The sequence below is a fragment of the Sinohyriopsis cumingii genome, chromosome 7 (assembly GCF_028554795.1).
Source record: "Sinohyriopsis cumingii isolate HCF-2022 chromosome 7, ASM2855479v2, whole genome shotgun sequence".
Classification (NCBI taxonomy): Eukaryota; Metazoa; Mollusca; class Bivalvia; order Unionida; family Unionidae; genus Sinohyriopsis; species Sinohyriopsis cumingii.
Genome location: NC_142967.1, coordinates 91,766,533 through 91,793,314, shown reverse-complemented (window position 1 = coordinate 91,793,314; position 26,782 = coordinate 91,766,533). Strand labels below are relative to the sequence as shown.

General features: G+C 38.5%; 1 protein-coding gene across 1 annotated transcript; it reads left to right on the top strand.

The window, feature by feature from the left end:
* The first annotated feature begins 604 nt into the window (after nucleotides 1–604).
* On the top strand, nucleotides 605–24,520 carry LOC149795710 (fibrinogen-like protein A). The gene is made up of 2 exons (XM_089964126.1): nucleotides 605–1,076; nucleotides 20,384–24,520. Exons 1-2 carry the CDS (start codon nucleotides 752–754, stop codon nucleotides 21,013–21,015), a joined length of 957 nt encoding a protein of 318 aa, XP_089820252.1. The 5' UTR covers nucleotides 605–751; the 3' UTR covers nucleotides 21,016–24,520.
* The last annotated feature ends 2,262 nt before the right edge of the window (nucleotides 24,521–26,782 follow it).

The window sequence follows — 26,782 nt, the reverse complement described above, 5'->3', positions numbered from 1 at the left end:
TTAGGCTTTTTACTTCCCTTTACTACGATTTTCTTTGGAATGTTACTCATAGGTACAGTCATAGATTAAAAAGGAGGCAGGAGGCAACTCCGTAACTTTTCATTTATTTATTAACATTGTTTATGCTGGCATGTATATCAGAGTATTTATATAGAAGTATAAATTGTCCTAAATTGGATTGTCGTATTCTGTGATATGTTTAATATTCAAACAAGTTGTTATCGAATCCGTTAAAGTAATGGATAGATGAAATTACTACATGCTTTCCGATGTCTGTGGGGTGACTAAAAATGTAATTTAAGTTAATTGGCTGGTTTAGATATTCAATAATTTATCCCCCTGCTACTAAAGTCCTTTGCACATAAAAACAAACTTTATTTTGGATTTCCTGAATTGTTTATGATGTTGCCAGTTGATTGTTCAGTTTCCCTACCGATAACAGAGCCGCACATACTATATTTGACTGAAATAATGCAATCTACTGGGAACTCTTTATGATTCGATTTTTTCTAGTAAAGCCATCTTAATGGCGTTATTGGATTTCCATTAATTATAAATAACGTCACAGATTTAGTTGGCAAGTCTCGCAGAGCCGTGCGTGTTCTTTTTCATTGGAACGAAGTCATCGTCAACTATTTTGTATCTTCTTTCTTTAGGGAAGATCCTATTAAACGTGTACATAGAATCAGATACTATCATTTATGCTTGAACGTTGGGATAGAAAAAAAGAGGTCTCAAGGACTTAAGGAAAATGAAAGTCTCCTCTGAGATAGTCATCCTTCTGATAATTGGCTTCATTTGTACATTTGTTGTGGGATCGGCATTAGCGAGTTACTTCTGTAAATGTGTTGAGTGTGCAAACTTTAATAACCGTATATGCAGAAATCAACTGCTATGGACAGTGAAACAGACACGAACATCTCAGTGCTTCTTGAAATGTTTAAGTGGCGGTGAAGGATGCCAGGCTGTATTTTACAATGATATAACAAAGCAGTGTCAGGGTCATTCTTTGGCTTTGACTGATTTAGATGACTGTCATGATGAAGAGGGATCCAAGTACTATATAAAATGTTCAAGTATGTCTATCTATTTGTCTGTCTCTCTGTATGCATGCATGCATATCTATCTATCTATGAAAACTTATATCAGTTTAAGAGTTTAATAGTTCACTTCGTTTCTTTTGTATAGGTGTATGTGCTAGCATTTACATATTAGAAACAAGGGATACTGCATTGTTGATATTTGTTCACAGTTGGTAATGTTGACTTATGATAGGAACAACGCAAGTGTTTTATGCAAGGATTTTTTTTGGTGGGTTGGATCCTTTCAATATGAAACGACTTTATAACACATCTGTGAACGTAAAGCCTAATCTAATATGTTACAGGTCATAAGTTGCACCTGTTCAATAAGCAATCAAATGTAGACATAATTTTTACTTCATTGTGATTTGAAACGTAGAAGAGTATTTCCCTCGAAATGTCATGGTCAATAAATTTGAAATAGATGCAAATCATTCTTTTTTGTAAGGAAGACGTGGTGTCATTGATGATTTTAATGCCACTAATATCCGTGTGCGAATTCCGTCACGCAAGAACACTTCTGATAAAATCATCAAATCCTCTGTGTTAAGAAAGTTGTCTGTTAATAGCAAGCATGTATCAAACAAACAAACACACACACACACACACAGAGCTACATATTTTCGAAACTTTACAAGCTGTTAATTTCATATATATCTGAGGAAGTTAAAGTACTTTTTAAATTTATAATATACCGTATTAAACTTACGCAAAATTTTTAACAATTAGAAATAAACTTCGTATTTATATCATATATCTTAAAAGTACGTACTTTTAGATAAATTTTTGATGTTGATAGTATCTTGATACAAATTACGAAGTCTCATGAACTATATATTGAAATCGCTTTATTTCAATAATAGATGCCTCCGTCCCATAATACAAAATTCTATTTATATTATATACAATTTGAACGCCGCATTTTCTTTAATGCAGATGAAATCTATATTCTTGATTTAAATCTTCACGTATTTCTACACTTATTTCCGAATAGTAACATTTTCACGTGATTTTATTCAGATGGAGATAAATGAGCCCCTCTCCTAGTAAATGATCTGTACAAGTAGTGTGATAAATATACTCTTCCTCAACATCCATCGAGTATCCAAATCCGCATATTTCAGCTCCATAACATAATATTGGTTTAATCATCGAGTCAAATATCTTAAACGTATCTCTGATGTGAAATTGCCCGGACTGCTTTGAAAATCAAATAATCGTGTCACAGACCTTTTCGACTCGTGTGGCCAGCATTTGTTTAGACAAAGACCATTTCAACTTCTCTGTATAAATAATCCCATATATTAATAACAAGCCACTACTTCTGTTCGTTCTTCATTAAAATACCATGTTTCCGTTCTCTTCACATATCCCCCAGTCCTAAATACCACTAATTTTGTCTTGTTGAGATTTACCTCCATGCCAGTTCTAACACAAAAGCTTCCTATAATATATATATTGTTGCAGTAATCTAACTGTATCACAGCACTTTGCCATATCATCTGCGTTCTTCAATGTCCATGATGGATAAGTGATGCCCATGTTTTCAGTTATCCACTTTGTCGAACGCCTTTTTGAAAGCAACAAAAAGGCAATAAAATCTTCCCTTTCTTTTGAATAAGTAATTTAGTACTGAGGCTTTTAAATTAAACGTTATCAATAGTGCTATATTTCTTTCTAAAACACGCCAGTGCTTCATGAATTTGATTATTTTTCTCTACTAAAGAGTAAATTCTTTTATATGATATTATATAAGATACTGTAAATTCAAATATTGCATATATATCACACTATTCATAACATAGTATATTAAAATATATCAAATACAGTAATTCAGGTATTTTTTCAGAGTATATTTCAAAAGGTTTATGACATAATTTATTAGAAGCCTTGAGTTGTAAATGCATTGTATCCATATCCCTAATATCATCGACGATAGGAAACAATGGACAGCCTAGACAGATGATACATCCCAGTTTGTGTAGCCTACCACCATATTAATAGGTGTGGCGAAGAAATTTGACTTTGTTCTTCTCCTCGTTTCATTGATGATCTTTCCACGTTTGAAGGAAAATTGACTTTGTAAGCAACGAATTGATGCGAATAAACCGTTTCCATGATTGATATATAGTTTCCCTCTAACTAACGTCTGTTGTTGATATGTGCATTAAAGAATGGTAAAATGACCTCTTCCTCGTTTCATGATGACTGTCCTCGTTTCATCGATGATCTTGTCCTCGTTATTCTCTTTAGTCCCTATCTGCATTAATGCAACGTCGAATGATTTCGTTTGCATAAGGCATGGCTAAACAATACATTCTTTTATCACACAATTCGTGCATGTTCAGCGATAAAAGTTTCATAATTTCTCTAGTTTTCTCTCAAACCTTTTGTTCCTGACTTATTTTAGCTCACATGTTTTTATATTATGAATAATATCACTAGCCTGGTAAAGGTGATTGTTAATTTCTGCTGGCCAACAATGTATTTTAAATAAACACTTGAGAGATTTTATTTTAGGAAACATAACGCTATATAATACACATGCTTCCTCTGATTTATAGTTAATATAAAACTGGTTAACAGTGTACAATTTATGACGTAATGATGTCTCGTTAGTCCAAACAGGCATGTTAAAAAGAGAGAGGTATTGCTGCGATAATGTCAAGGAAAGAAAGAATACTTAATGCATCATATATGTAAATTTAATGATTCTAATAGATTAAATATAAACAACATATCATCATGGTGCGCCCAGATGTAATAATTAAGAGACGACACTGAAGAGTTGGTTGCCTGAAGCTGACAAGGAAGCTTCACGAACTCTCCATCAAAATCTGTTAGAAAGCAGGAATTCATGGTATACCTACGATTAATAGTCTACAGTATGTCTTACAGTCATTGATAATTACCAACTTACCATTCTCTTTGAGATCAATTTTTTTAAAAATTCATTGGACGTAGCAAAATTGTACCATATTTATCTCATTACTAGGAATGAAAGTGTCCACATTGTTTTCCGTTTCTTGCTCTTGAAGATGAAATTTTCTATTTTCCTCGGCCGAATAACAATAATTGTGTAGGACGAACTGGGGCTAAAGGCTTAATTCTGTGAACCCATAACCCATGCTTAAAGTGTATAATGTTTTGTTGCCTCTATAAATATGTGTATCACACTGTCATATAAATTGATACTTTCATTATAAAATTTCGAAAAATGTACGCGGCATGACTAAACTTCTAGGTACAATGTATCACGTTAACAACAGCAAACACACACACACACACAGAGGCCTAAAAGGAATATGTATTTATGGAGAGAGTAGATGCCTTTCTTGTGGGAATATATTTGTGCCTGGGATAATGGGAGTGACTTAAAACCATCCGGGCCCCCATAGAAGTAATAGGGGACGATTCAGCGACAATGGGACTTTAAAGTTAAAATAGTGAGTTTACCCTTTGGCGACAAGGGAAATTTAACATGAGTGGGACTGTATAGCGACAAGGGAAATTTAGCAAAGGGAATGTATAGCGACAATGGTAGGGGACTGTCTAGCGACAAGGGAAATTGGAGAGGGATGACGTGACGGTATAGGAGATTGGTAACAATGTTGCAACCATGTAGGAACAGGTGAGGTCACGTCACAGTACTGTGCACTGGGCTGACCTCAATAGGGAATACAGAGTGGGACTTAGATTGATATTACATATGCAACAGACAACAGACAAACAACTATACAACACACTAAAAAATCATTTTAGGCAAGAAAGCAAATCTTTTCGAGGCATATGAGTGGCCCTGAAAAGGGTCTTTGGGTTTATGTTAACATCATTCCGTTGACATAGACAGCATCGTATAACTCTTCTTCTCTTCCTCAAACTTCTTCTGACTTCTGGTCTGTATATAAGGACCCTTTTCAAACAGCCTTGTCTCTCTACATATGTTCTTCTTTCACAAATGATCCTGATAATTGTCCATGATGATCTGACATACATGGGTAAGTCCGTGCGGAACAGCATTGACGATACGAGAATAGACGATTCTACGTTAGTCCACATCTTGTGATGAGAACAGGTGAAGGGAATGTGGTTAACTGTGGTTATTTACAGGGGAAGGGCCGATCGAAACGGACTGCGTTGATTCACCAATCCAAACACGCGTTACAAACTTCAGTCACAATACGGAGTCGGTATTCCAATCCGAAGAGAGCGGACTGTGACGTCACATTCCCTATACAGATGCGGTAGCGTCCGTGCACCCTCAATCCATGCGACATAGTTTTCAAACATGACGAAAACTGAAAGAAAAAAAGGAAACTTTTCCTTTTCCAAGTTATTTCATTCAAGTGGGTAGTCCTCGCAATCTGAAAATGGCCACTACTACTTCAAAAAGCCTACAAGGAGAGAAGATCAGGAACTATTTTCATACAGAGCTTAAAGATACGGAACAAGGAAGGCTGCTATTGGCTACAGATCTCCAGGATGCCAACTGTTGGACATGACCAGATTTACAGAGGTAAAAAGGCCAAGACCAGCAGAAATTTTACAATATCTAATAGCGAGAGGAACTAAGACGGAAAGCATTCAAGGTCTGCAAAATGGTGGAAGAGGTTTATACTTCTTATTTGCCAAGGGTGATATACCCCTCTACAAGAACAACCAAACAATAGAAATTAAAGAAAAAGCGGTGAAGATATACGCCTCACCACCACTGATAAAAGTCCTGGGAGATAAAAACGTTGAGGTCCACTTTTCTGCTCTTCCATTAGAAATCTCCCTGAAAGAGTTAACAATTAAAGTGGAAAGGAAATTCGGAGTTAAAGTCACCAGGGCCCAGATGGCGACTTACTGGGGTTTCCCCACCGTATTCACAGGAGTAAGGATCTTGACCCTAGCAGCTGAAGATGCCAAGAAGATTCAGCCATATTTCTATGTCATGGGTTTCATGATTAAATCATGGTATAGAGGGTGTGAGAACCACAGGCAATGTAATAGGTGTGGAAATATGTCACCTTCCAAGGGATTGCCAAAACCAAAACCAAAACAACCAGCAGACTTAAGACACCGTCCCAAAATCCTATGCGGCGGCAGCAGGAAAGACTACACAAGAACCCAAAGTCGATGAGGCCACGGAAAAAGCTTTACAACAAGTGTCAGAACAGACAGAAGAACAAATAGGAGAAATGATAAGCTCTCCTATCCAGGATTGCCTTGAAGCGAGCTCAGAAGTGCCATCACAAGATACATCAGAAAAGTGGGAAGAGAGAAAAAAAAAACATCACGAGGAAGAGAGAAAAGCAGTTTCTCTGAACTGAGACAGGAGAAAAATTAGTATAGAACAGTACATAGCAAGAGGACTGCCCACTAAACAAACAAAATTATTTTAAATATAATTGCTTTTATAAGTCACAAGACTTTCACTTTGAAATTTACAAATTAATGCATAAAAAAACTGAAACACCTGTCCATAGTCAATATGGAGGGATTAAACCTACATATCTTGACTATGAACATAAATGGAATTACAAATAAAATAGATAAAATCATAAAACAATCAAAAAGTTATGACATAATTTTAATACAAGAAACGCACAAAATGTCTGAGCATGTGGTGAAGAAACTAGAGGAGGAATTAGACGCCTTAGTTATTTTATCAATAACCACCCGTCCGAAATCTTTTCCGGGGTGGTTACAATTGTTCGGCGTTCTGCCAAAGGATTAAACTTTGAACACTTAAAAACCCCAATGAATTACATGGTCGTTTAATTCATATTAAACTGAGTAAGTGGAATGTATTTATTATATATGTACCATCAGAAAACGTAAGCCCTAAAAAAAGTAAATTGTATTATGAATGTAAATCATTATATCCAACACTATGTTACAGACCCTTGTATATTAGGAGGAGATTTCAATTGGATACAAACAGAATTGGACAAAAGAGAACAACTTACTGAGTCAGATAATAGGCTTCATAAATGGATTAAATTATTTACAAAGACAAATAACATAACGGATGCATACCGATACTGTAACACAGATGTCAGGCAATATACGTACATGTATGGAAATAACAATGGAAGTAGGCTCGACATTTTCAATATCTCAGATAGCTATATTAATGTAGTTAAAAAGTGTGCAATTTCGGATGAGCAGATTTCAGACCACAGATTGATTACACCTGAGATACTGATTGCAAACACAATAAATGGGGCGCAGGTGTATGGAAGTTGAATAATACTCATCTTTTAGATAATGACTATGCACATACCATACGCACCCATATGAATAATTTTAAAACAAAATATGTTGGAAATATAATAAGAGAATGGGAAATAATAAAGAATGAGATTAGGAGAATAACAAAATATTATAGCAAAACTAAAACAATAAGTAAACAATGGATTAAAAAGAAGTACTCTGAAATTAAAACAAAGAATGAACTTTTAACACATGAAGATAAGGCAATTATTAGACAATGGGAGGAATTATAAAAAGAATTAACCCAAGGTATCAAAATTAGAGCAGGAAAACATTCGAATTTATATAAAAAGGGAAGAAGACTGTATTAAAGACTAGAAATAAAAGGAGAGAATTTTAAAAAGATTGAATCAATTCGTTTTAATAACATAACTTACAAGGATAAAAAAGATACACTAGAATGCATTGAAAACTACTACACAAACATATATAAATCCCAAAATATTGATGTTAACATTATAAACAAATATTTACAGCAAACCACGTACAAACAAACACCTATAAGTGAATGTGAAAAATGCGATAAGTTTATCACCGCTGAGGAACTAATAAAAGCTATAAAAAGTCTCGAAAAAGGGAAGTCTCCTGGATCCGATGGAGTCACATCGGACTAATATATTAAATTTCAGAACAAGCTAGTAGATTTTTTAGATTTACTATATAGCAACATTTTACTAACTGGGGAAATGCCTAAAAGCATGAGGGTAAGAATAATTACATTATTATATAAAGGGAAAGGGGACAGGGAGGAAATAAAAAATTGGAGACCAATAACTTTATTAAACAATGATTATAAGATACTGAGTAAGATAATAACTAATACGATAAGGAACTGTTTAAATTTAATAATAGATATAAATCAAAGCTGTGGAGGGGTAGGAAGGAAAATTTTAGATAACACGCCATCAATATCAGCTATAATAGAATATTTAAAAATTAAAAATGAAAAGGGAGTCATGTTTCTATTCGATCAGGAGAAGGCTTTACATCGAATAGAGTATGACTTTATATTTAAAACCTTAGAGAGGTGTGGTTTTGGTAGAAACATTATAAATTGGATTAAAGCCATGTATGCTAATATTACGTCCAAAATAATTATCAACGGAGCGTTCACGGATGATATAAAAATAGAAAGATCGGTAAGGAAAGGCTGTCCATTATCTTTATTGCTATATGTGATAGCAATAGAATCCTTGAACATAAATATCAACCAAAACACTAATATTCAAGGAATCAAAATACCAAATTTGAAACAAGATTTTAAAACCATATTACATGCAGATGCCTGTACAAACTTTACCAGAGATGAATATTCATTCAAACATTTACAGCATGAATTTCAAAAACTTGGAAAAGCCTCTGGTTCCGCAATTAACCATGACAAAACAGAAATTTTATTCCAATATAAAAAAGGCCTGAGGGAAAAAAAATGGCATCAGTGTTTTTGTGCTCCTGAAGACCCAAAGATGTCACCCCCCAGAAAAAATCCCCTTCTAAACCCTAAGGAAAAAAGGAAAGGACTGCCTTCTCTTTTAATCAAACATGGGGACATGTTGTATGTCCTGTCCAATGCTTCTCCACCCATGCGAAAAACACTCATTCAAACTGCCTCCAAAGATGTCATCGATACCGTGTGCGAATGTTGTTTGAACGTCTTGAAAGGCACGACACCTTTGTCTAAACATCAGAAACAATGCTTAGCCAAGCATCGTCACGTTCTTCGCCAAATGGTTCAAAAGAAAATCCCCATTCGTCACAAGAAAAAGATGTTGGTACAACGCGAATGAATTTTGCCTCTATTGTTAGGACCCTTGCTGAAAGGAGTATTGGGAACCATTCTGGCAGGACTCGTGGGAGCAGGATAAAAGGGACCTCTGGAGTCCAAAAATCTCAGACGTGACCCTTGAAATCGAATGGAAGAACGAAAACTGGCTTCTGTGCCTTACAAACGATGGATGGAATAACAAGAACAAAGCACACACACCCCATTTGCCTCCAAATCCGAATTTGACCGAGATGTCCCAGCTACAACACGAATTGCAGTCGTTGATGGATCGCCACGATTTGTCCGAAACAGAAAAATCACAAAAGTAAGGTCAACTCTTCCAATGACTGCAACTCTTTTACGAGAAACCTTAAAACGAAATAGGTCGACCCACTCTGAAAGATTTTAAAGCCTTGATGAAAAGTCCACCACCATCACTGTCACCACCACCCCAGTGGTCAAGACTGACGCAACCCCACGAAAGCCTGAGGAAGAAGTACGAGGTTCAAACGCCGTCAGCAGTTCCCATGTCTAATAAGATTGCAGCGTCCTTGTTGACCCCTTCTTATACACCCCAACGAGAAGAAATGAAAGCTTGGGTTAAAAAGATGATGTCCACTCCTCCTTCGACAGAAGTGAAAAAGAAAGAAGGGAAACCAGATGTGAAAAAAGAAAAGAAGACCAAAGTCATTCCATTACCACCGCCACCACTACCTTCGACTTCTACTCCCGTAGCCCATCGGACACGTAAAGCCGTTTCCAAACACCCTTTCGCCCGTCCAAAGTAGCATCAGAGAAGAGTGTTGACTTATTAAAAATGGAGAAGGTGTTAGCCAGCATTTACTACGATCCATCCCATCCTGCAGGTTACGGAGGAGTTCAGAAATCGTATCGTGCTGCCAAAACTCGACTGAAAAGTCTCCGTTTACCTCAAGTGCAACGATGGTTACAAGAACAAACCACGTATACTACACAAACCCATTGGACGAAAATTTTCCAGCAGTCGCATCGATCATCAATAGCAAGCCGATTTAGCCGATGTCTCTCATTTGGCTACCTACAATCGCGGCTACAAATATTTGTTTTGTGTCATCGATGTCTTTTCCAAATTTGCCTGGGTCGTGCCATTGACTTCCAAATCAAGCAGGGAGTTAGTGCGAGCCCTCCAACTGGTGTTAAAACAAATCGACAAAGGCACCGAATTTCTGAACCAAGCTTTCCAAAAAGAATTAAAGAAACGTGATATTCATTTTTTCACCACCGAGAATCCCGAAACCAAAGCCAGCATCGTGGAACTTTTTCAACGCTCTTTGAAAGAACGCATGTGGAAATATTTTTCTCATCACCACCCTCTCAAGTACATCGAATTTTACCGCACTTGGTCCAAGCGTACAACCAATCTTCCCATAGAAGCATCGGACGTGCACCACACGATGTGACTCCCGATAGCGAAGTGACCGTTTCTGAACGCCTGTTTGGTACGTCTCCCATGGTGACTGTCCCCGAGAAAAGTGCAGTGTTGACATTAGGCCATTGGGTGCACATTGACAAAACCAAACGCACTTTTGACAAAGGTTACTTACCCAACTGGACCACCGAAGTGTTTCGTGTCACTGGACGAGTGCATGGACCTCATCCTGCCGTCTATAAATTGGAAGACATGAACGGGGAAGTGTTAAAAGGAACGTTTTACTAGCCCGAGTTACAACGTGTCACCAAAAAAGAAGACGACGTGTACGACATCGAAAGCATTCCCAAACGATGAACCCGAAAAGTGGGAAAACGACGTGTCAAAGAAGTCAAAGTGCGTTGGAAAGGATATCATCCCAGTTTTTATTCTTGGATCGACGCTTCGCAAGTCATCGACTATAAAAAGAAGTGACCATCATGCCCTTCCACACAACCTCAGCTACCGCTACCACTGCAGCGACCACTCCTTCACCCAGTTCTTCTCTGCAAAATCTTTGTAGTGTATTGTGTCATCGATGAGGCCATTGCCAATTTGAGTTTGCAACAAGGAGACAAACAAGTGTGGACCATTTTACTGAGCAGTTGCATCGGTTACCTTCTTCCCAATCCTTCCCTGAAATACTCCTCAAAGGGGAACAATGGGAGCCTTGTGCCCAACGTTAGTCACCACCCCAACAACAACAACAACCACATTTTGGACGGAGACACTCCTCTGACTTCCATTGACCCCCTCGGACAGCCGCAGAACTCTGGATTTATGAACAACAACAACCAATTTTACTTAACGTTACCTAGTGACAGTTCCATGGAGGTGTTTCCCAATAAAACTTTGTGTTGTTACACGGCCAAATTACCTCAGGCCATCCAATTAGATCACGAAGCGCATTGGGAAGAGGCTTTGGTGGAAATCATTCACCCGATACAAGTCTTGAATATCCTTCCAAATCAAACTTTTTTTACGGTCGAAGTTCATGACAACCAAATGCAAAAGTACTTGGATACCCATGTAAAATATGAGAATAAAACACATAACTTACAAACTCATACGTGGATCTATAACTTGATAATTTCCCCATGCTATTATTTTAGTAATCAACATTTGGTGAGCACAATTGCTACCAGGTTTTTTGCCAAATTATTTCGTTCCCTGGTAGAAATGAACCAAGGTCTGAATTTGATCTTTGTGTACTCCGATGTGGTGGAGTACAACGTGGTGGGACACACCTCCGTACCGTTACTACGTGTCATTCCTTTTAAAGTAGATTATGCCACGAACGCTGACGAGGAAGGTGGAAACACCTATCACGTTCACAGAGAATTTGTCCATTCTTACTATTTGGGCCCTCACTAAGTCTTATTTTGACACCGTCAACATTGCTATAAAAGGAGATCTGGGACAAAATATTCCATTCACCAAAGGAAAGTCACGGTGAAACTCCATGTTCGAAAACGATTCTTTAACGACTCGTAAGTCATGTATACAGTGTACCGAGGCATCGCTGGACAGCGAGGACATGGTCTAGGAGATGTTGAAATCGGCCTTTCGTTCGTTGGCCCCAGTGTTGAAACCGATGGTGACACGAAGATTGCATGCCTTGAAATATGCCGCATTGATGCAAGGCAAAAAGAATTTCTCCAAAATGTCATCACGACAAACAAAACCCCAAAGTAGCATTCTTGAGAGAAGGCAAAAATGTCTTGCTGCGAAAGGGCAAAGACATTTTGGGTTGACGAGAAACGCCTATAAATGCCCTGCACGCTTACGAGTCAGGCATTCCTGCTTCCCTGACGCGACAGCAAGGACAAGGCAGAAAGAGACGACGAAGAAAACACCCCTTCAGAAATCTTCACACCCCTAGAGCTAGAAAGACTAAGAAAAGAAGAACCGTCCGGGACTTAGACGTTTTTTATTATTAAAAATCGGAGAGACAACAAAATGATGCACCGAGAGTCTTGCGCCTGTTCCAAGTCGGAACTGGATCTGTTTGCTATGCCACCCATCATGATGACGATGCAAGAATCCCAATGGGTCAAATTTCATCCCGTCTCCTTTTTGACGGATTCACCTCCCATTGATTTTGACATCAAATGACAGCCTGAAGATTACGTCGATCTCAATAGCAGTTACTTGTATTTGAAAGTCCAGGTGAAAAAAGCGGCAGACAATGCCAATCCGGGAGAGAATGACAGAGTAGTTCCCGTCAACAATTTCATGCATTCCTTGTTTAGCGGAGTAGATTTATACTTGAATAACAAACTCGTCAGCAGCAGCATGGATACTTACCCTTACCAAGCGTACCTGGAAAATCTCTTGACGTACGAAAAGGACGCCAAGAACACTCATCTGGATCCTTGCGTTGTATGGAAACCTGACGCAGCAGGTGAGCTCACGTTTAACGACACAGCAATTTCAGCAGAAGAGGACATACCTCACAATGCGGGATATATCACTCGACGACAGAAAATCAAACAAGGGCGTAATTTAGAACTGATGGATCGTTTGCATTTGAACATGTGGATGCAAGACAAGCATTTGTTAAACGGTGTGGATATCCGCCTGAGACTGAATCTCAGCAGCAACGCTTTCCATTTGTTGGCTCAAGCCAACGAGTACAAAACTATCATCCAAGAAGCCAGACTCTACGTGCGACACGTGGAAGTGTTACCTAAAGTGTGAAACGACATCAGCCACACTTTGAGCAGAACGACCGCCAAGTATCCGATACGATGCGTGGAAGTAAAAACCTTCCCCATTCCCGCTAACCAGCGATCCATGATCGAAGATCATCTGTAACAACGACAGTTACCCAAACGTTTAATCATTGGTATCGTCAAGAATTCAGCCTTCAGTGGAACCTACAATGCAAATCCTTTCGAGTTTAAGCACTACAAAGTGAGCAACATTGAAGTCAGTCGTGATGGCAAGACCTTTCGAACCTAACTTTAAGCAGAAAAATTGCTTGAGATTGTACTTGTCCCTGTACGAAGCCACAAGCCAGTTAGGGACCAACACCAGTCACGGTATTTCGCACGAGGATTATGCAGGAGGCTACGCTTTGTGGGCTTTTGATTTTACTCCAAAAGCAGCGACGAGGGACATTTCCACCCTATAAAATCAGGCCAAATTCGTGTGGAACTTCAGTTTGCAATCCCACCTCCAGACCACACGGTGAACGTCATCCTGTATGCCGAATTCGACAATACCATAGAAATCAACAGTTTGAGAGAAGTCATTCTAGATGATTAGAAGCTATGGAAGACACTTATCCCTCTTTGAATAGTGGAGAATCAATGGACATGGTATGGGAGGATACCGTGGAAGTAGAACCCCAAGACAAAGACGAAGAAGTCATAATGATGAAGTCAAGATGACCAGAACAAGAACAACATTTAGCCTCCTGTTTTGCCAAACACTTGGCAAAAATAATTAGGGAATTGATCAAGAAAGATTGCTATGGATGTCAAAACAATCACCCCAGTCAAATTCAACACGATAAATGTCTGATGCTGAGTCAAGAAGAACAATTGGACGAGGATCTGGACGAAGCTTGGAGTCACATCTCGGAAGAAGCCGTGTTGCATCAGTGGCATAAAGACTTGCGTGATCATTCCACTCCTCCGCTGATGACTCTAGAGATCAATCGCATCGAAGCTCTCTTAGCTCAGAGTGCAGAGACGAAACGAAGAAACGGTTACTTGTCATTTTCAAAGGGAAAGTCAGAATTGAATTGATCACTTATCATTACCTGTGAAGAAAAACAACACAAAAATGGATACCTGGGAACTTTATTACCTTTTGAACCACAGTTCGTACACTGCTTCTCGGAATCCTATCGTGTGTGCTAAAGATGAACTATCTCATCGCAAACCTCAAGACTATCAAGCTTATGTCATCAACACGGTCGACAGTCATCTCCCAGGAACCCACTGGGTAGACGTCTACTTTCCTAAAGAAAGTTGTGTGGAGTATTTCGATTCGTATGGATTGCCCCCTTTTGAAGACGGTATAATTGACTTTATGAGAAGAAATGCTCAGACAACATGATTCAATAATGTGATATTACAAGACACAGATTCCATGGTGTGTGGACAATATTGTGTGTATTTTCTTCAGCAACGCAGTCTTGGATATTCTTTAGAACATTTAGTAACTTATTTTGATTGTCACTCCTCTAGAAACGATGAGAAAGTAGATTGATGGTTTTGTGACCATTATGGTTATCTTTCGTCTTTAGCTAGAAAACGTAGTGTACATCAATGGCCCAATGACTTCCAACAGTGGAAGTCTAACTTGACTTCACAACGTTGTCAACCTTGTCAAAAATAGATTGTTATTAGAAAAAATAATTGTTGTTTATTGAATTGTTAATTAAAAAATTTGTTGATTGATGGTTATTAGTTATTTCAATAAAAATGTTTGTGTTTTGTAAAAATGCGTCTGTCGTTTGTTTGCCATTTGTATCATGAACCATGCTCTTTAACTTCTCTCTATCCTTCAAATCAAACTATTCTAGCGTTCCGACTCTAAACAGTGAGGGATGTTTTTTATAACGTCCGCGGGGTAGTCTCCAGTCTGACCATAGTCGCCTTGACCGAGCTAGACAGCACAACAGCGATGGAAAACAGAGCTACTATACAAAGCGCACAAATTGCTGCCGGCTATTGCAGTACTTCCCGCTCCAGCACTAAGAGCCATTAGAGCCATTGGATTAAAACAGGCCTCTAATTGGAGCTTAAGAGCAGGGGTAAAACGTACCACCTTATTACTTATCTGGGATACTAGTATAGAGGGAGGAAATTTAATCGAAGGAGAGGACGACTTATGTTTCGCCAAGCGGAGAAAACGTAGTAAAAGGACACGTGTACACAAAAGGAAACTCGACCTGAATAAGGAGACTAGCCATTCTGCCACACCTTGTACGATACCTGACGATAAACATGGTCACCTACACCCGAAAAAGACCCCCTTAATGGCTGGTACTACCGTAGCTACCCAAATATGTCATCAACAGCAGGAAAAGAAAAAAACAAAAGGAGGTAGCGACGCAGAAGGAAAAAGCCACCAAAGGCGCTGCTAAAAACACTGAAGCGGAGAACGAGGAGTTGTCAGATGATGTAGCAGTGGAAGAAACGAAAATAGAGGGAAGCGATACATCCGATGAGAATCTCCCCCAGTTTCCGTTCGAGAAAGAAGCAGTCGACTTTGATTTGCAGCATACTCTGAGTGACCCAAAAAAAGCCAATAACTTTATATGATCCGTAAAGTACATCGAATGGCGGTCACTCAGAAGGAAAAAGAGACCTACTCAACATCAATGGCTGTTCGCACAACGGATACTGTCGCAGTACTACTCCTTCGCTTAGGACCACGTCCCTCTAACCTTGCTGGTGAAATTTTCCAATACTCTAATAGAAAGATTTGAGTTAGAGCCAATACCCACGGAGAGATATAAAGAGGAACTCACACCAGCTGAATATTGGAGCTACAAAAACGACCGGAACACCTTCGGCCTGCTGACTTAACAGCCCTTCTTAGGACTATCAAAATTGCCTGTTATTTAACAGAGAACCGTTTTGGCTTGGTTTACCTCCTTGGTGAACTATTTCTGACACGAACTTGATCCATTGGACCACCGCAACAAAACTTAAAACTTTTCAAACCTAACAGTGACACAACTTCTACATGTCGCTTAGACATATTAGTTAAATAGGACTATTAGGGCCTTTTTATGTACACTATGTACTAGAATTAGATAGAATATTTAGGAAATAGGAAAACTTTTCGACTTGTACGATTTGAACTAATTGCACAGGTGGCTAACACACTATTGGTACTTTTTATTGTCCATTAGTAAAACTGGACTAGATTTGAAATAAGTAAGGGCTGGCGTTTTGGGGAGTGCACAACGTCCATGGCTGGCTTGCCGAGTACCTTTTCCACCTTTACCACGCTCGGACATCGTACACGTGGAACGTGGAACGATTTCCACCCGCCACAAGACCAGGTGTCCTAATGTGACGTCATCGCTGCCGACCAATCGTAGCGGGCGTCACATACTGCTTAGGTTGACACCTGGCGCATTTCAATCCAACTTGAAACATGAGTGCGTGTTACTATTCCCACTCATGTTAAAAGCCATACACTTAGGTTGTTGAGGACTAATTAGTCCTGATACCTAACGGCTTAATTAAAGAGTACTCTGTGAGTACATAAAAGCCTGGGAGATGTGGCACCTATTCCTTCCCCCAGAAGTAATCAATAAGTCACCCTTGGTGACAGAAAACAGTGATACATGCCCTATATGAGCGAAAACCACCTTAATTCAAGTAAGCAAGCAAGTCTGACCATCCATTGTTGACTCATCCTCCTATGAAGATGTGCTCAAGACTAGCCAAGTTGAACGAAGCTAACTTTAATTTATATCGTGTCAGGCAAAGCCTGATATCGAAGCCTGAAGAGATAGAGAATATCAGAATGTTGAAAGTCACTGAAGACTGATAGAAGAGCTCTTCAGAGAGAAAATCAAGAAGGAGAAACAAGAGTGGACGGAGAAGTACAGACTTCAGAAACAGCAGGGAGAGCAGCAGCAACAGCAGCAGCAGGAACCAGATAGAGGTTTGGTCGACTGCCGTGTAGACACCAAAGAGTTCTTCTCTTTCCGAAGAAGCAGACCCTATCCTGTGGGAAAGCCTGCCACCAGACAGGGACGCAATCTTAGACAATAAAAGATTGCCATAGCTCTTCGTTCACTAAAAAACAGCCCTTTTCAGGGCTACCCAATACTCTAGAAAAGAGATAGTAATTCAATTGCCAATGGTATGTTAGTAAGTTAGAAAAAATAGAAGTGTGTCTGTAAGCACTTCGTTTCCTTAACTTTGTTAGAAGTGCGTCTACAAGCACATCGTTTGTTTAACTTTGTTAGAAGTGCATATATAAGCACCTCGTTTTCAGTAGCTTGTTAAATTTTTAATTAATATTTGTCATTAAAAAAGCGAGTGAGTGTTTCTTTTAAGTTCGCGCGTTCCATGTTAATTTGGGGTAATGATATGGGTAATGTAAGTTTTGGTAACAGGGGATGTTTTCCTTTACGTCCATGCTTGACAAATATAAAGGGAAACCCTCGTCAGTCTAGCTAAAATGAGTGCGTGCTGGATCCAATCCCACTCACCTTGGCCATACATCCAGATTGCTAGGAACTAAATAGTACCTCGATCTGACGGCCTAATTAATAAGTGTTCCATGAACACATAAAAGCCTGGGGAATGTGGCTCTCCTTCCTTCCCCCAGGAGTAATTAAATAGCACGATGTGCGTGCATAAAACAGTGATACATGCTCCATTGGAGCGAAAATCACTTTAATCCAACTAAGTAAGTAAGTCTATCTACCCCTGTTGATTTGTGAACAACGAAAAAAATGAGCAGCAAACTAACGAAGATTCTGGAACTTCAGATGCACCTGGAGTACGCCCGACGCCTGTTGGATGAGCTGGCCATGGAGGCAATTGAAGAGAAAGAGAGAAGAGAGAAGGAGGAGGAAGAGAGAAAAAAAAAGAATATGAAGAAAAGAAAAGACCAATTTTGCCTCACCTGATCATGAGGCATACAAGTGAAGTGAAGCCTATGGTAAGGACACCGCCCCAGCAACAAGTACCACATCCACTAACACCACCAAGACCATGGTTCGCGAGAGAGAAAATTGGGATACGGAACTGGAGATGCAAAGAAGACAGCCTCAGCGACAACATCTACGGGTGCAGAATAGACGAAGGAGGGAAGTCTTAGTTATCCCTCAAAGTGAAGACTGGGGGAGTGAAGCCAGGCAACCTCCCTCAGCACTCCCAACCACAAGGGTAAATTGAGAGAATGATTGGAGTAGGAGATGTGTCTGTGGTGCCAGGCCAGGGAGATGTCACCTTTAGCCAGGTGAATCTAGAGTTCCAAAAAGCATCCCTTTTCAGAGCTAACCAAAGCTCTAGAAAACATACACTATTCAAGTTGCCAATTTGTGTGAATGTGGAGTAGTGTGATTATAAACACTCAATCCTTTACTGATGTTAATGTGTGTGTGTTTGTATGAGCTCACGTACGTTTGTGTAGCTAGTAGATTATTGGAGTTTGTAAGCGCTCGCGTACATTTGTGTTGATAGTAGAGTGTGCGGTTAATAGTAGAGTGTGCGGTTATTTACTTTCCTTTCTGTGTGGATGGTATAATTTGTGGTTGGTTTTTGCTTCTTCGCGTTTGTGGATAGTATATTAGTGGTTAATTTTTGCTTCTTCGCGTGTGTGGAAAGTTATTATGGTTTTGTTTTGCTTCTTCGCGTGTGTGGATAGTATATTTGTGGTTAGTTTTTGCTTCTTCGCGTGTGTGGATAGTATATAATATGTGAAGTGAGTGATGGGGATGTTTTCCTTCACGTCCGTGCTTTACAAATATAAAGTCAAAGCGTTCGTCGTTCGCGCCATTCAACCTTAAATATCCAAAGAAAAAGATGGTAGCAGCCTCAGATTTGTTTAACAGTTTGAGACAAAGTTATTTCTGGATAATGGATGTCACCTATGTGGTGGAAAGGCTTAATAAGAAATGGAGGTTATCAGGCAGCCTGGACTGTTTGACCAGTCTAAAAGTAGCCAAAGACCTGGTAGAAGTTCTGATAGAGGAGGAGGCGAAGAAATTAAGAAAATTGATTAAACCACCGTATGTGAGAGTGGTAAGCTTGAAGGAGGCACTGGATCATGTAATCGAAGTCAAGTGCTTTCTAGAAGACACATTGTATTGGACAGAGTGGTCGTATTTAAAGTGGGGAGTGGACCAGCTCAAGAAAGCAAAGGAATTGATAAGAAAAGTGATGGAAGAAGAGGTGAAGAAGATTAAAGACACATGGGCAAAGGAGACAAAGGAACAATACAAGAGAAAGAAGAAAGAAGACTTTGACAAACCTAATCAAAACTGGATCAAAATACAGGAAACATTTAGAACCATGGGACATCCTGACTGGATGTCAGAGGAAAAAATGAAGAAGAAGAAAGGAATCTTGGAGAAAGTGAGGAGCTGGTGGAACAACTGGAGAAAATAAAAGAACCCAAAGGCCCTTTTCAGTGCCACTCATATGCCTCGAAAAGATTAGCTTTCTTGCCTTAATTTTCTTTTAGTGTGTTGTATAGTTGTTTGTCTGTTGTCTATTGTCTGTTGTATATGTTATCTCAATCTAAGTCCCACTCTGTATTCCCTATTGAGGTCCGCCCAGTGCACAGTACTGTGACGTGACCTCACCTGTTCCTACATCGTTGCAACATTGTTACCAATGTCCTATACCGTGACGTCACCCCTCTCCAATTTCCCTTGTCGCTAGACAGTCCCACTCATGTTAAATTCCCCTTGTCGCCAAAGGGCAAACTCACTATTTTAGCATTAAAGTCCCATTGTCGCTGAATCGTTCCCTATTACTACTCCCCATCTTTTGGGCAAACCCCACGTGCCAACATGAGTGACCCACTTTGTGCAAATTGAAAACGAAACATTAAAGGCGGAGTATATTGATTTCATCTCAGCAGAGGTTTGTCAAAGATAAGGTTAAATAAAGCATAAAGAGTAAAACGCGAACTTGTATCATATGTATTTTTACTGATGAATGTGTTAATATCACGATTTTCTGAAATTGTAATTGAAGGGCTATGTTAGATCCGCACACGCTTGAGTAACAAATAATATTGTTGCTTTGTACGACGTGATCTTAATCAGATCAATGTCAAAAACGTTCCAAATATTCATATTTAATTCGCAGGACATATTTTATTTTCCGACAGGCAAGAGGCGGAGAAACTGTCAAGAAATTCTATGCGCAGGACAAAATACTACAGGAATTTACACAATATATCCCGATGATGACTCGAACGGCGTGAGTGTTCGGTGTGATATGGATACAGATGGAGGGGGTTGGACAGTATTCCAACGTAGAGTAGACGGGTCAGTTCATTTCAATCGTGAATGGACTGAGTATAAAGCTGGCTTTGGGAATGCAAACACAGACTATTGGCTAGGTCTTGATAACATACATAAACTGACTTCACAAGGAAGCGTAAAGCTTCGTGTTGACCTCATCACTCCCGGACCACCGGAACGATCTGCATATGCAGTGTACTCCACCTTCACAGTAGGTGACGAAATCAGTAAATACATTCTGACCGTTGATGGATACTCCGGAGATGCGGGAAACGTACTGTCTTACCAAAATCGCATGAAGTTTAGCACCAAGGACAACGACAATGATGTATTGTCCTCCTACAATTGTGCTCTGTACTATACTGCAGGTTTTTGGTATAATGCATGCTATTTTACCAACCTAAATGGCGTTTATGGGTCAAATATTGGCGATATGGGACTATATTGGGACTCTTTTTCTGCAAATATGACATTCACAGAAATGAAACTAAGATAGCGTTTGTATGGACCAACTATAAATTAACCTAACATTTCATTATATTAAAATGCCGGAAAAAGTGAGAAGTGCTTGTCAATATCTTGGTTCTTATTCCTTTGTAAGACATATAGATAATGTCAAGAATGATCAAAAAAGAACTTTATTAAGAAAAAAAATTGCATAACAACATATCTTCCGGCAACATTTATCTATCTTGGATTGTTTGTCACCTACATAAGTAATCTTCGATGTACTATGTTATTGCTCACCGTCATTGCAGTTCAAGTAAATGCATAGTTATTTGATTAATCTTTAATAATGGTGTGCAAGATACATTTATCAAAAACAATATATATACGCTAGAAATGTTGGAAATGGACATTAAGGCAATACATTTTATGATAATGTTACATTACCAGTCCTAAGACTAACCTCTTAACGCTGAGCGCCAAGCGAGGCAGCTGCTAGTACCATTATTATGTCTTTGGTATCACTCCGCCGGGGCGGACGCGCTAACCTCTTAGGCCACCGGAGCGGTCTAATGGGTGGAACAAACTATTGTACTCTTGAATGGAGATGTTGAAAGTTATTGAAATTTTTCTAAAACTTGGCGAAAGTATAAAGAAACGTTCGTATGGATTTTTCGAACTATTCTATTCTTGCACGCATAACAGTTCACTGGAAACTTATATCTGACTAATAGGCTATGAAGTCTGCTAAAACCAGATTCTAAAAAGACTATATTCACGTCTTAAAAATAAGATTACAAAATATCTCTCTTAGTCATTACTGTCTACCATGTATACTCACTAATCAGACAATTCCAAAGGCAGACGTTGCATAATACGCAGACAAATAAGGACCCATGTTATTTGTTCCACTGATTACTCCTAACAAACTGCATATAACCAAATCAGCTCACACATTGTGCGCCAACAGATTTGGGTCGGTACAATTTGCAGTTGCACTAGACTTATAAACAAGTACAGACTGTACATCATGAGCGTGTCGGTTAGGAATCTTTATAATAAAAGAGGTAAATATACCTGAGATGACTGTTAGGAAATATTAAATTTTAAATTTTGATATCACTATGTACTCTTTCTTAGATGCAATGAGAGCTTAGTATATGGTACAGTGTATAATATACGTATAGAACATCTTTTTGGACATTATGGTCGATATTATTTTCTCGTGCACTCGCTGACAGTACATATTAATCTGCCATTTGCACTCTTTTTGCTTAGCGCGTGTGTGTGTGTGTGTGTGATTAGGATTTTTAACGTAGCTTTAACAATTTTTCAGTCATATTGCTACGATGTTTGCAGTGTGGCAGTTTATAGTGATGTCTAGCACTGGGGCATCATGCCATCAACATGTAGCATGATGTCCCACCTAGTCACATTATCCTGACACCAGGCCGACCAGTCCTAACACTAACTCTTAATGCTGAGTTCCTTGCGAGGCAGCTGTTAGTACCATTTTTGTAAATCTTTGGAATGACTCAACCGGGGTTCGAATCCATGACTTCCCGCTTCCGATGCGGCCGCTCTAACCACTAGGCCACCGGAGCGGTCCCGCGCTGTGCAGTGATGTTGGTTATTTACATCATGTGTAATTTGCCTATAAATAGCAATAGGTAACTGAGTGGGGGTGGGTGTTTGTTTGTTTGGGTTTTTTTAAATTTTTTAAAAACATTTGGGTTATCCTGTCCAGCGTTCATAGCAGTCGAACGTCCAACGTCGGATTACACTGTTACATTTTCCAAGCTTAAAATTCCTCCGTCCATATTAAATCTATGTAGTGAAGATACAACGGCAAGTTCCAATTAAAATCTGTCGGATTTGATTGATATTACGAGATTCCTTTACAAATATTCACTATGCTTGCTAATATAGTTTTACCTTCGGTGTGTGTGATTTAGATTTTTAACATAGCTTCAGCAGTTTTTCAGTCATATCGCTACGATGTCTGCAGTGTGAAGTTTATAGTGATGTCTAGCACTGGGGCATCATGACGCAGATATGTAGCATGGTGTCCAAGTCACATTATCCTGACACCAGGCCGACCAGTCACTAACTTCTCAGTGCTCAGCGCCAAACGAGGCAGCTGTTAGTACCATTTTTTAAAGTTTTTGGTATGACTCGGCCGGGGTTCGAACCCACGACCTCCCGCATCCGGGGCGGACGCTCTAACCACTAGGCCACCGGATCGTTTTTTGTTTTTTTGCTTTCGATAAATTTTCACCATCGTCACCTGATCTATGTGAATGCAAACGAATTTCATGACGGTCTATATAATCCTAGGAACGATATAAATTGTTCTTGTTGCTTCAGAAATTTATGTCTGTACATCACCTCATTGCAGATGAGTAGGTATTGAGAGAGAGAGAGAGAGAGAGAGAGAGAGAGAGAGAGAGAGAGTGGTCTGACGTCCCCGTTTTATGTCAGTTTGGGACATATAACACCTATTAGTATCAATATAAGTTAGCGGACTATATTTCTTTTCTTCTGTTTACGTGCAGATGAAACTTGCTAACATAAAAGATTTCAGTGAGACGAATTTTTACTGTTTATACTGATAGCTTCAGATATGTAGCGTAACAGAAACATGGCCTGTCTTGTGACAGGCTGTATTTTTCCTACATGTAGACTAATGAATGCTTTGATAAAATCTTTTTTTCCAAGGGTTTCATTTGCCGTACTTTCGTTATGTCCATTTTCGGCAATGTTCTATACATAACAATCAGATAACTGTATAAAAGCGACTCTCAGAAAGCAGACCCAAGCAATACTGTGTCTGCAACCCAACGAGTTCTCTTCACTTCGTTACAGGTATGACATTATTTTATTCTTTGTAAATTGTTCTCTGTACATTTTTTAAAAAAATTCTTATATACTATGTCAGCATAATAATGATAGTTTTTTTTAAAGCATTGTAGACATTGTTTCAAATTTATATTTGTTAAATTCTCGATAAATGTAACCTTGGGTTATTTTTTATGTGTGAAATTTAAATAGAGTGTATCACGGATTGTTGTACCTTTGTTTTAAATGGATATCTAGTAATAAGGAATATATAGAAATGCTAGGAATATAATCTTATTAAATTTGTCAATATAGTTTGTGATTATAATATAAGGGTGGGGTTTTTTGGTAAACGCTGTCGATGCCAGCTATGTCCCCTACAATAATTTATTTGGAAATTCTTCATTCTTTGAGAGATTTAAACAGTGATTTTTCGGTATTTATGGTCTAACATTAGCCATTTTTTATTTATTTAAATTAATACACAACGATGGGAGTATTTTATTTAAGTATTAATTTCCTACTACAACTCAAGTACATGTTGACTACGTTTTTCTTAAATGAGCAATTAATAATTTTCAGAATTTTATATTTCAAATAGAGAAATTCTTCAGAAATATAAAGCATGTATTCATTGAGTTTTATTTTTGCTTCAGCAGAATAAATTTGTTTGTTTTCATAAGGTGTTTTATATATAGAATGTTGTTTTGATTTAATAAACCATAACTGTGTCAGCAATCCTGGGAGTTATCTTTCTTTGTTAAAATGGTATTGAACACGAATGAGTCTCGCATCCCCGCAAAAATGAAATAACCTATTCATAATTCCCTTGATGGAGTCCGTTGGATACTGAACATCACTCAAAATTACCGGCCAACACCAATACCAACTGGCAAACACCCACATGAACTGACCTGCACATACACATACTGACCAACGCCAATACAAACTGACCAGTACACATCCTTACTGACCAAAAATGGCGGTTAGTGACAGAGACTGAAAATAGTACTGAAACAGCGAAACTAACACGGACTTTAGCGTAATCAGGAAAAATACAAAGCATTATATTAAAGTAGCCGAGAAAAAATACTCCCATTACGAGATGGATTTCACAGACTATAAAACCCTCTTAACAATATATAAAAATCAAACATATAATAGAAATTTAAAAGAAAAGAAAACATTGCGAAACTAACATGGAACTTATCGGAGAATATTATATTAAAATAACCAAGAGAAAAAGTAAACCTAACACTCTGACACTGAATTAACTGGAAACTACTGATCCATTGGTATTTAAAATGGTCAAGACGAGCATTGGTCTGAAATGAGGAAACGGGATATGTTGGGACTTAAAGTGTCTGAATAGGTGTTGGGCAATTAGATGTACTATCAACGGGAATGAAGATTAAATTAACCATCTAACTAAAGGAACATTTCAGGCACTGTCCACTTTGCAAGTTGATAGTACATCGAATTGCCCCACACATAGTCAGGCACTCTAAGTCCCAGCATATCCTACACGACTTCTGATGCAGATTTTGAGAGAAAATCTCCTGTTACATGTAGCTATTCTAATCAGTGGAAAACTATTGGTACATCAAACATCATATCTTTCGTAATTTCAGTAAAGCCTTGATAAGTTAATTACCATTAGCTCCTTGTCAGACTCGATCGACATGGTTTACAGGGCAATACCCTATACTGTATCAGAACCATCCTTAAACGTTGCACTCAGATTATTGCTCTTAGTCTCATGTAATGAGATATCCTTTATACGTGAGATTTCGCAAGGCTGCGTCTTAGGCCCTATTATGTTCCTGCTATGCATACATGATTAGCCTGTAATACACAGACTTTTGTTGCAAATGATCCTGCGGTTTACCTAACCGTTTTGGATGTAGAGTACTATGTCAGACTCCAAACAGATGGATTACATCTACAGGAAAAGGCATGGATAAAATAAAGCCAATTCTACACATTTCTAGATCTAACACAGTTAATTAGACATAAATATAGTGTGTCTAATACTATTTAAAAGTCGCTGTGAGAGCAAAATACCTCGTTATGAAAATCGGCACGAATTTCACTTGCAGCGAGCGTGCTGTTTTAGAATATAACAGTGGCATAGTTGCAATACCACTTCCGTCATATATCCAGCAATCAAGGAGTGAAACTCATTACATAAACTCGCTATTCGCCAAAACCATGCACTTACTAGCTAATATTACTACTGTTCTTTCCTTTTGATTCTTGTGCAGTGGAACAAGCTCTGGCATTAATAAAACACTGCTGTCCACCTGCATATAAAACTCCCAAGATAGTTTTACAAGATAGATAGATTGATATATAGATATGTTTGAGAGAGGCCCGGCCTCACCTGAGAATCTAAGGCCCCTGGGCCCTGTTATATTGAAATTTGGAATGCAAAAGCAAGCACATATAGTTACTATATGAAGATTTAAAAGACAAAAAAGACCGGATCCTAGAAAGAAAGCTTATATGGGTAAGATGTGACCTTGGTGAATAAAATTAATCATATTAAAATCGGAAAGAAAGTTGCGATTATACAATAAATCAGTTAGACAATATTAGTTCATGGTCACCTTCGCTAGCCAAGGTTCCGATACATTTACCCTACTTAGTTTTGTTTCGAAATTTTTCTCCACACGATAGCTCAAGATCTCTCTGGAGTATGTTTAAAAACTTGCTTACTGGTACACTTGTACCTATGAGATATCCTGATTTGAACGGGCTCTATATAGAAGAAGAACAAAAAAGAATTAAACATTCCAACAGCTTTTTGTACACTTTCTGGTATAGATGAACATCTGTTTTAAATGCATTTATTTTATTCTGTACAATGTTACGAGTCTATGTTCTTAAAATAAGTAACAGAAGAAAGTGAAAAGCAAAACGTTTCGTAAAATTCAACAAATTTATTTCCTTAGAATACAAAGTGAAAATTTAAATTA

What these genes read in the sequence shown, in the direction of transcription:
- LOC149795710 (XM_089964126.1), top strand. Translation starts at nt 752, where the DNA reads ATGAAAGTCTCCTCTGAGATAGTCATCCTTCTGATAATTGGCTTCATT. An exon ending in GTACTATATAAAATGTTCAA is followed by an intron (nt 1,077 to 20,383) that starts GTATGTCTATCT and finishes ATTTTCCGACAG; the next exon opens with GCAAGAGGCGGAGAAACTGT.